The 11911-nt window shown below is 39.3% G+C and overlaps 1 protein-coding gene across 1 annotated transcript; it reads left to right on the forward strand.

Annotated features, from left to right (window-relative positions):
- Positions 1-10254: 10254 nt before the first annotated feature.
- LOC119797083 (somatostatin-1B-like) lies at positions 10255-11615 on the forward strand. The gene is made up of 2 exons (XM_038305996.1): positions 10255-10563; positions 10789-11615. Exons 1-2 carry the CDS (start codon positions 10459-10461, stop codon positions 11014-11016), a joined length of 333 nt encoding a protein of 110 aa, XP_038161924.1. The 5' UTR covers positions 10255-10458; the 3' UTR covers positions 11017-11615.
- Positions 11616-11911: the final 296 nt, after the last annotated feature.

Here is an 11911-nt window from a genome sequence, read left to right on the forward strand (position 1 = left end):
GCGCGGTGTGTTGATGTCTGTACGTTTCCGTCTATCGGATCACGTAAATTAGCTGTTCCCACTGCTTGCTGATTGAAGCTGTGCCATTTGAATGCGATTTTAACCCGGGTCGCTTGCCAAACGTATGACACTAGTCAGTAGGGCTGGGTAAAAAAAAAAAATCGATTTTGAATAGATTCCTTTACATTTTTGCAAAATCGATGTCTAGGGAATGAGATCGTTTAGTTTTATAGTGACGTGCGTGACGTTCACATTCAAATGAGCAGGAAAGATGCACTCAAGATGACTTCAAGCCAGATGTAGGTTGACTGAAGACATCAGCAAATGGGGGCTGACCAGCAAACACCCTGTAGTTGTTACAGTCAACGCTGCACATATGGTTTGTACAGTGGCGATAATGTAGCTCATGCATGTCTGCTGTGTCACGCCTGCTTGCTCAAGTGAGGCTTCACCTTTTCACTTTTCACAAACAAGTTTGATCTTTGAGACAGTTTTGTTCACATCTCAAATTTAAACTGCCCAAATTTGCACTTTGTGTTTAATATGATAGGAAATAAATCAAATACATGAGTATTTTGAAACACAGTTGAACCACTTTCATAATTGTAAAAACAGATCGAATCGATTTAGAACTGTATGAATCAAAATTGAATCGATTCAGGACTTTGGTGAAAATACCCAGCCCTACTGGTCAGTGAGCTCTTCCTACTGCCAATACAAACCGGTTATTTTCAGGTTTCAACAGGTTTTTTTTGCCAGTTAGAAACGGGGTATATATGAGAGGATGGGGAAGGGCTCCGTCAGGCACTTTCAATGCAACTTTCCTGTTGTTGAGTCTCTGGTTCAAAGTTGAGTCGATCCTCTCGGGGGGCCCCAGATTTTGCCTGCCCTGACTATTGGAACCGAGCTCCCCTGAAGGCCCCCAAGGGTGCTTAACGTCTTTTTAAGCTTCCACAGTAACTGGTGACCCTCTGTTCTGCTTACAAACTTTATAGAAATGCTCATTTAATTTTGGAGCAGAGCTTCAGACCTGCTCACACTGCCATAAATACCATTCTTTGATTTAATGACTATCATCTCACCTCTGCCTGATGCCACATTTATGTAATGCAAAACAAGCACTGAATGCCCATATCACATCTTTATTGTACTTTTAAATACTTTTTTTTGTTTTTAAGAAAATGTGAACAAATAGGCAGTACAAGAGCTGGTGAACCCCTTGTTGGGATGTAAACCCAATAAAGGGGCAGTTTTATGTGAAGTACAGGTGATGGAGTATTAATACCTCCGTGTTTACGGAGAAAACAAAAAAAACACAATAGTGAAGCTGCCAACAAGAAGAGAGCTTACTTCTGTGTTCATGGTCTTTCCAGAGGAAGCTTCAGTCCCCAAAGTATCTATAGCAAAATCCTACATACCTTTGATAATTTTATTCTATCTATTCTATTATCTATCTGTTGGTGTAGCAAAAAACAGGCATTCTCATGAGATGGTTTAAACCTAATCAAATGAATAAAATAAAAGACTACCCTGATCATTTTTTTTCTATTAACAAGAGGATCTGATCTGATTGTAATTCAACTCTCATCCATCACTATTTTAAAAGAACCCAAAAGTTGACCATATGCAAGTTTCCCTTTTAGAAATAAGTTATTCAAATTAACCTTTAATATAATATGTGATAAATGCAGCTGTATGTATCCTTAGATTGTGTTGCTATGGGTTATGTTGCAGTATCATCTAAATATGTGCTGGATATTAAGCAACCAGTAGATGGCGCCTTAGAATCTGCTGAAAATAAATCTGGTGCAGCTTCTGTGATGGTTAAAGAAATACAATAATGTAATAAAATCTACATTATAATAAGCTTCCTATCCTGACATGTTTTGACTCTCAGTGGTCCCTGGGCTACATTAAATCACTATTTCTTTGTTTTTGTGATGACAGGTGTCACTGTTACACAGTTGCTGCTCAGTTACATCAACTTCACTGACTTTGGTGGAAAATGTCAGCCTTCACTAGTTTTTCTATTAAAATGTGACCATGCTAAAAAAAAAAAATACATTAGTGTCGTGCTTTTTTTTTTTTTTTTTTTTTTTCCCATAAGCTGCTTCTATTGTTTCCTTCTCAGATAAACAATCACAGAAGCAGGTAGTTTTGTGCTGATTCTCCACACAGCTATCTCCAAATATGACTTTAGAATTAGTATTTTATTAGATGCTTTTATATAAAAGATGTTTACGGAAATGTAAGAGCGCTCCATTTGTTTTATATAACCCTTCCTAAAGAATCTACGTAGATGGACTTTTGTGGAATCCATCGGATAATAGAACAAAAGGAGAAACTTATTGCTCTGCAGCAATCCTCTACAGATTGTTGTTGAGTAGATAAGGCACACAAAGCTCATATTGCAAAAAATTGAGGCATCAATCCCATTAATGCTATCTGTGAGCACCTGTAGCCATCATCTTCCTGACGTCTTCTTACTGTTTGAAGTATTTTCCAAGCTAAACTGCAAATTTCCTAAAGGCAGAGAGTCTTTGTTGGTTCTTCGAACACAGTGAATTGTCAATACTGTAACCGTTTCAATATGTCAGGTAATCTTCGGACAGGGCTGCAGGGGGGGTTCAGATCAGAGGAAAATACAACCTAAAAACTGTTTGGAAAGCTTAACCAACCCTTCTGAATATTTCCAATAAGGTACTCCAGCAACTCCTGCAAAACAGTAGTCATTCTTTTTTTTCCCCCCTTTTTTTAAAAAGAAAGTTTCTGAGATAGATGCTTGTATTAAGGTAAGATATATCCTCAGATTATAACACAAAGGCTGTTTAATTAGTTTTACTATGCATGTCAAAATATGTCAAAAATAAATTTTAAAGTTACCAGTTAGCTTTCTCAACAAACATATGTCAAGAAAATGGGATTAATTGAAAGGACAAATATCATTCTCCTACAATAATATTTGTATTTTAAGACCATTTTGAGACCACTATTTTAGTTATGTTTACTGCATAAAAAAAGCCTTTTGTTGTTTCGGAGCCCTAGGAATAAAATGATTTATCAAAGCTTTAGATCAACCATCCATGTGTCCATCTTTAGCTTTAACCTTTAAATTATCATGTATTGTCTTGTCAAACCAAATAAAAATAACATTACAACACAGTCTAACTTTTGTCTGTCCATTATGTCTTGTAACATGAAAAAAAATCCAAAAAGGCATCTTCATTCACATTTGAGGTCAAATGTAAATATGTCCAAAAATGGTAAAGAAAAAACAAAAGTAGGGCTGCTCAGTGAAGCAGTGGGTAGCACTACTTCCTTGCAGCAAGAAGGTTCTGGGTTCAATTCCTGGCCCAGGGTCTTTCTGCATGGAGTTTGCATGTTCTCCCTGAGCATGCATGGATTCTCTCCAGGTACTCTGTCCACAGTCTCAAAACATGACTGTAGGTTAATTGGCTTCTCTAAAGTCCCCTTAGGTGTGAGTGTGTGCATGAATGGTTGTTGCCCTGCAATGGACTGGCGACCTGTCCTGGGTATACCCTGCCTCTTGCCCATTGACAGCTGGAAATAGACACCAGCACCCCACTTGGGATTAAGTGAGTTAGAAAATGGATGGATGGGAAAACAAAAGTAGCCATCCTGACTGGGTTCATGCTGTTTTTAGAGAAAAAGGCCAGTTGCATCCAAATAATTTTGAAATAAAAACCAGTTTGATCAGGCTTTATTTATTCAGGATTAACTGACAGAAGGATTAAAAAATATATGTATGTATTATTTATTTATTATAGAAATATAATTTCAAAATTGGTGGGCTTGGCTTATTATTTCAGCCCATGACATGGCATTTATTTGGTCCTTTCAGAAAAAATTGGCCTATTGCAAAATAGTTTGCAAAAACTTTTTCTATCTATGCTCAGCAATCAAACTTTGAACCAAAAGGGAGGTAATTAGGTCTATTTAAATACAAACAGTACTTGATATATAGGTATCTTAGAGGGGTTTTGGAAAAATCTAATTCTTCTTTGTAAATAACATATCCATCAGTCTACATAGTGATTTGTCTTTCAGCTTTTAAATTTCAGAATAAACCTGTAAAAGGGGCAAATCTAGAAAATGGTGGATCATTCACTTTTATCTGCATTTTCTCTAAAGTTGATAAAGTTACAGATTATTATTCTAAACTTACTATTTAGTAGCTTCAGTGTAAATATTAGCCAGTGTACCAGTAAGCGGGGGACAAGTCCACTGGGACAAAGTTTAGGGATCTGAACATTTTTGCAAGATTTTACATTTCTGAACATTGTTCATTTTATATTTGAATGCTTTTAATGGCATCAGTATGAGCATATATTGCTTGCAAAGCCATCCCAAAACTAAAAGATAAACCTTATTCTCACAAGTTAGGGAATTTGTTTAAGCAGCAATGCGTCACTGCAATAAATCTTGGAGAAATGTAGTTAACGCTGTTTATTCCCCTGAAATGGTTCCACATTTGTCCTGCAAATGTATATGTGCATTGAGCAACAGAGTTGAGTTTTTGTGCTGCACCACTGAAAACATTGCCATATTCTCTATGCAATTGCTTGACAGCTTTATGTAGAGGAAGGTTAATGATGTTGGGAAGCGTCTACTTTACTGGAAAATAAATATTTGATTCATTGAAAGAGTTCTCAAAGCAGGGAGATATTAAGATGAGATTCTGCAATAAGAGCAATTCTACATGTCAGTGCAAGTCCTTGCACAGAAAACTGAAGGTAACATCTGACATTTTTTCTTGCTTTGCTGGTACTGAGAGAAAGCAATACCTGCAACAGCAGAGGAGCTACTTCAGAGTAGAAGCTCCTCTGTCCTCCCCATATTACCTGTATAATTGGACCCTGCTTAAACTCCTTAAACAGCCACGATCCTAACTCAACTACGATCATGAGAACCGTGAACAAAAATCCTGGTAATACACAGAGGAACGTGATTTATGACCTGAAGGGAGCTGGGACCAAAGTAACAAAGGTTACCATCAGTGACATTATACTGAGAGGGACCCAAACCCTGCAGTGCCAGCCTCGTGGCCTGCCCAGTCTCCAGACCTCAACCCCTTTGTAAATGTTTGGAGGGAGTGTTGTCCAGTGACAGACCCAAACCATCACCAAAGTATTTACTTAATTTTTTGTGCTATTACTTGTTTCCTCTAAAGGCTTTACCTGTCAGGATCTTTTGGGGGCTCTGGCTTACAATTTTTCTTTGTTTTATAATTGTATTCTTTACATTCCCTATTCAGTCCATTCTAGCCTTGTTTATTGTCAATTAAATAAGCCACAATCTATATGTATATTACTTTTTATCAGCTTAATTTTTTGCATTTCTACTCATTCAATATCTTACTACATAACAGTGCTGCTGACATCATATGACCTGATTTCTTTTTTGTCTTTTTTTTTATCGGGATGCTAAATCAGATCAAGGCTCGATACGAATATTTCAAACCCACAGGGTCACTTTGTCGTGCCTCTAAAGTCCCTATAATAATCCAAATAGGGCTGGCAGTTAGGGAAGAACTAGGATCAGGAAGCAATATGCCTCCTAGTACCAATGCAGTTAGCATAGAGACCTTCTGGCCTCCCAAGCTGTCATTAGGAGCAATAGGATTGCCCACAATCCTTTGCATGACAGGACCTAGAGGCACAGCAGACCTCCCAAAGTTTAGCAAATTGTAACAGATGTTTTCATCTTCATATGTATTGAGTTTTATAATGGAGAGCTTCACCAGTTGCCCTATTTGTTTAACTCCTTTCATGAAGTTATTTTTCAGAAGGCTGTAGTCCCAATTTGATCAGTGTCATTCATGTTCACGTCTGCCATGTAATGACATCCGTAAGGCTGTCCAGATTCAGCACAGCACTCCTTTCCTACCCTTAATAGTGTTCTTACTGTTGATCCTGCAAAAGGTTATAGGAGTTAGATTTGGATCTGTGAACAACTCCACTACTTCCTGAACATAAGACCACTACTTTCCCCCCTATCCACTGGCTGAAAACCCTGTCTAAACCCAGGAATAATCACCTTTTAATGGCAGTGGGAACTGCTCACTGGCCCATGTCTACCCGGGTCAAAAGACTCCGCAAGCTACCCGTGTTAAAATCACCTCGGCTCTGATCGTCATGCAGTGGGAACATCAGCCCTGGGTTGACGATCTTATTAACATGTTACCATTGAGCGCAACTTATGGACGTCAACACAAACCGCTAGTCGCATCTAATCTAACAAGCCGAAACAACTCTGTTTACATTTGATAAACATAGCACAGCACTGGTGAAAGGGATTCTGAAAGGTAAAAGAGTGAGACAATAAAGCACAGTTACTACTGTATGCCCTGGCTTCCCTACATTGTGCTCTCCATTGTTTACTTTCCTGACACTGGTGACATAATCAGTGCTAACCCAACATGATGGTGCCAACAGACAAGCAGCGGAGGGGGGACAGAGGCCATGCAGCTTGCCTGCAGAGGGAGAGACCTAGCTTTTTTTGACAATGGGACGGGGGCAAATATGGACCGCAAGCGAGTCGACCCAAGTTTGAAAAAAACAGGGTTAACCCAGAATTTTCAGTGGCAAAAAAGGCTAATTGTCTCCTGTCTTCCTCTACTGAATGAACAGATTGATCCAGGTGTGTCTGACCTCAATGACCATGATAAAAATGGGCATACACAACTAGATCAATCACTTCATACAGTAGTGAGGAAGTGACTGATGCAGTTGCAGGAAACAAATGAGCTGCCTTATGCTGCGTTCACACCGGGCGCAGCTGGCGCGACAGAAGCAGCGAGTTTACATGCAAAGTCAATGGTTGACGCGCGTCAAGGCGCACCAAAAGGTCCCGCGGGGTGTTTTGAGCAGCAGGCGCAGCGCGTCTGAGCAGCTGAAGCAGCGCGTCGGGCGCGTTTAAGCATCTGACGCTCGTGACGCGCCGCAAACGCGCTGCTGCTCGAGATGGAAAAATTGAATTTTTGCTGCTCGACGCGCCGCGTCAACCAATCAGAGAAGCTGATCTGGGAGCTGGCTGGGAGAGAGACACAGCGCTGATGACACAGACCGCTCTGATCACTTCTCTTAAACAGTTTATTAACGCATAATTAACTTAAAATATATACATCTGCCGGCAGAATATGTTCGCTTTTATTATTCTGGTGCCTGCAGATCGGATTATTTAGATGAAAAACACCTACCAGCCGCCGCGGTAAACCACGAGGAGGCGACCCGGCCAGAGGCTGCTGATGAATGGATTCCTTCTGTCGGCGCACCGCCGGTATGTGGGGGTCTGAGCAGCTCCGACAGAAATAACATTGGGAGGCAGGATTGTAATCTGGATGAACTGACTGCAGTGATGAAGTTTTCAGGTGTATTTTCTCACTTAAAAACATATTAAAACTACTTTATTCCCACTGATCACAGCAAATATAGCTGCAAGGCAGAGAAAGGATAGTGAAGCTCCGCCCAACGCGCGTCAGACACACTTTTGCACCGCGCAGCCAGAGCAGCAAAGCTGCTTCAGCCGCGCGTCAGAACTAACTGGTACAAGCAGCAAAAATGAAGCAGCAGACGCGATTTTGCTGCTTTTGCAGCGTCCGGTCTGAACGTAGCATTAAGTTCAGGATGTAGCGAAGCTGTGCATAGAGCCCTTTTGAGGGGTTCGGATTGAGCCCAGGTGTGTTTTGGGGTCTGTGTCAAAGCTTGCTGCTCTTTCCACCTGTTATCCTCTAATCTGCTAATGGACAAAATGGAAATCTAATGGATAAATCTGGGTTTAGAACGGTGCTTGTTTGACTGGAATGTGGCAACTGTAAAGTTTGGTTTAGGGGGATTAGGATATGGGGTTGCTGTTTTTTTTAAGAGCTTGGCTTCGCCCTTAGTTCCAGTGATAGGAACATTGAATGCTTCAGCATACCAAGACATTTTGAACAATTCCATGCTCCCAACTTTGTAGAAACAGTTTGGAACTGGCCCCTTCCTTTTCCCAGTGCAGAAAGATCTATAAGATATGGATGGCAGAGTCTGGTGTGGGAGAAATTGACTGCACAGAGTCCTGACCTAAACCTAACAGAACTAATTTGAGATGAATAAGAGTTGAGACTGAGGACTAGTCCAGTCTAGACAGGACTTGTCCAACATCAGTGTGCAACCTCACAAATGCACTACTGGAAGAATGGTCACACATTCCCATAAACTCCTAAAGCCCTGACAGCCTTCCCAGGAAAGTTTGATCTTTTCTAGCAACAAAGGGTTAAATGACGTCATCTTGAACCCCTATGGATTAGGAATGGAGTGTCACGGAAGCTCATATGTGAGTCGAGGCAGGTGAGCGATGACTCTTGGCATTATGGTGTACTTCTTGGGTTTTCTCCGGTAGGGTTTCTTTATTTAGCCTCTTACTCATTCACATAATGATGATTAAAAACAGCAGTAGTCGACATAAAATCTAATAAACCACCCAAACAAGCTTTTTTTTTGTTTCTTTCAAGCAAAACCACAGACTTTACTAAAGCAACTTTGTAACTTCTGTATAGCTATTAGGCTAAAACCTGGAAATTGTATCTTAAAAGATATGATTTTTTTAGTAAATATAAGAATTTGATACAATTTGATCTCAACATCTTTAAAGATATTCTACACTACTGCTGTGGAAAAGAACTGAGAGAAAACCGCACACACTAAGTCATGGTAGGTATATGAAAGCATATGAAAATAGGTTAAACTTCACCAAAACAATATTTTAAGATTTATGAAAACTGTGTTTGCATTTTTTAATTTACAAACAGAACATTTTCAAAGATTGAAGGAAAATTGAATGCAGATGGAGGGACTTTATTTTTAATTTTTTTCCATTTATGTACAGCTAATTTTCTTCACAACCTTTAGTAAAAACAAGATTAAAAAACATAAATCTTTATTGATTTTTGGTTAATAGATTATATTGTTCAATTGTGTTTTTAAATATTATTGATCCAAATTAACATTTATTCTTTATATAAACCAACTACATATAGAATATTTTCACAATCTGTTACAAATGAAGAACTGGTTCTGTAAAGCATCAAGACTCACTTTATTTGAGGTGCACTGCATTTAGGTCCCAGGCTTTTGGAGTGTCAGACGGTCAATTGTCATTTAAAGGTGTCAAACCGACACATGAAGGGAGAATGACTGAAATCAAACGTTGCCTTAAGTAAATGTCAATCTCCAGGGAAGGCTAATACAGGTCATAGTCATTTATTTATTCTAATCAGCTTAAGGAGGGAAACTGTTAAAGAGAAAATGGTGAGCAAATTTAAAATGATTATTTGAAAAATAAAGCACAGGTAAATAAGCACTAGAGCATTAACACTGATTTTAAGGGAAATCATAGGGAAATAAAAAATCTATATCTGCTCTTATATCTGCTCGGCACATAAACAATTTTACTATAGCATTGTATCCCATTGATATGTGTTTTAGTTTGAGCTGTTTTAAATGACTAAAGTCAGTAAAATATAAGGTATCAGTTGGTAGACACCACTCTGCAAATTTCCAACAAGTTCATTTTAATATGGCATTTTCATACGGCAGGTTAGGAAATTATCACTAGCTGCTATCTCCTTGTTTTACAAGAAAAAAAAAGTCTAACAAACATTCAAAGATTAGTGGCTGAAGAATTTTACAAAAACAAAGAACTAGATAAAAATTTCATCCACAGTGAAAACCTCTGCTGAGCAAAAAACGAGAAGGCCTGGCTAACATTTCCCTTAAGCTTTGCTGCTTCAGGACCTGGACGGCTTGCTGTAATTAATATGGCCCGTTTAAAAGCATTATTTGAAAACGGCTTTTTGTATTTGCATAGACTATCCTTGTGCAATGTTAACGTTTGTTTAATCTAAAACACAAAAGCTAGATGAAAAAAACCAAACAAACCAGTTTTTTTCCATCCCCATACTCTCCTTTTTAACATCTCAGATGATCAGTAACTAGTAAAAGCTGGTTTCCACCTAGTGACGTCGACTGCTCTCTGCAGATGCTCACATTACAGCAAACGCCACACTTTCGCCAAAAGGTGAACTTCCAAACGTTTCCATTTGTTGCATCCTGACCTCTTCATCTCCCCTCCTCTTTTTCATGCTCACATACTGACACCCCCAACAGCATCCACACACACCCTCCGTCATACACGCACCAGCCTCTACGTCAGTTGCAGACAGGGGTGGAGGGGGGGAGATGTATAAAAGAGTGGGGGACTTTGGAGGTAGAGCAGAAGAAACATCTGAGGTTTTCAGAGCTGATGAGCAGCTGCCACCAACTGCAGCGCACTTTCTTCACCACCGCTCTGCTCCAAGAACTTCAAGCCACCAGAGCTGCTCAACCTCTCTCTCACACACACACACCATAACACACTTCTCCTGCTCCTGTTGCACTTGTCCTCCACTTCTGCCTCAACATGCAGCTCCTGGTGGTGTTAGCAGCGCTTATGGGGGTTCTGTTCAGCGTAAGAGCAGCTGCCATGCTTCCTCTGGAGGACAGGAGCCCCATCCATGCAAACAAGGTGAGGATTTCTGTCCTAAACACATGGAAAATATCTTTTTGTCATACTTAATCTCTCTGTTTATGATGTTTCTAATTAAAGAAATGCTATAAAAAGATTAAAGAGCTGTTTTATGGAAATAAAATTGAATAAAATGTTGGTTCTTAACAGTTAAACATAAAAATAGGAACAATGTAAATATTAATGTATCTGATTACTTTGTATTGCCTTTATTGTGCACTCCAGGAGTTGAGTAAAGAGCGTAAAGAGCTGATCCTGAAGCTGGTGTCTGGTTTGTTAGATGGAGCTCTAGACACCAACATGCTGCCAGGCGAATCAGCTCCTGAGGACTTCGAGGAGCCGTTGGAGTCCCGCCTGGAGGAGAGGGCCGTCTACAACAGGTTATCACTGCCGCAACGTGACCGCAAAGCCCCCTGTAAAAACTTCTTCTGGAAAACCTTCACCTCGTGTTAATGGAGCCTAAACTGGCCGGCTATGCCCCTCCATCCTTCCCCTCCTCTCCTTCTCCAGCTCCACATGAACTGCGGTAGATCTCAGCTGTACATGTCATCTACACCTGTGCAGCATTGATGGACTTCACTGAGACAATGTGTTTGTCTGAATAATGACTATTTCTGTACACAATGTATGTATTTATGTATTGAAACTTAATTTAGGGTTAATAAAAAATGCATGGATTATAATGTTGGGCACGGTACTGGCAGTTAATTCAGCAAAAACAGGAGGTCATAATTTTCACCTGCTTCTAGAGTTCAAATACAAAGTCAGATTAAATGCAAAAAAAACAATGGCTGAATGTTTTATTTATTTAATGCACTTTTTTCATTTCTTATTTCAAAATGTTTAGAATGTAGTAATATTCGGAGATTTTTCAGTGCAAAAAGTTAACACAATGACTTTGTGGTAATAAATCTCACAAGGAGGACATATCAACCTGATTCTCTAAACCTCTTTTAATTTATTACATATCTAAATCAATCATGAAAACAGCATTAAATGATATTTTACAAACCCTGAAATAAAAAGAGACTCAACTCAATTTGACAGAGTGATTGCTGTACTATTGTGTTATTTGGCAGTAAACAGACCTAATTAATGTCTTATCATGGGCCGATAGAAAAGCATCGCTTTTTTTGATCAATCAAAAATTGAGAAGAACTAAATGAGAAATATTGTCTGGAGCTCAATTTACATTAACGGAAGCAGCTCAATCAAGGTTGGCTGTTATTAGGCTTCTTCCTGTGCAGGTTTAATGGGATGAAAAAAGAAATTAGCCCAAGATAAATTAGTCTTTGTCCACCTTTATTGATCAGTATATCTTAGGTAGGAAAGTGTAGGAAAAAACAAC

The sequence above is a fragment of the Cyprinodon tularosa genome, unplaced genomic scaffold (assembly GCF_016077235.1).
Source record: "Cyprinodon tularosa strain WSP-4 unplaced genomic scaffold, ASM1607723v1 ctg57, whole genome shotgun sequence".
NCBI classification, from domain to species: Eukaryota; Metazoa; Chordata; class Actinopteri; order Cyprinodontiformes; family Cyprinodontidae; genus Cyprinodon; species Cyprinodon tularosa.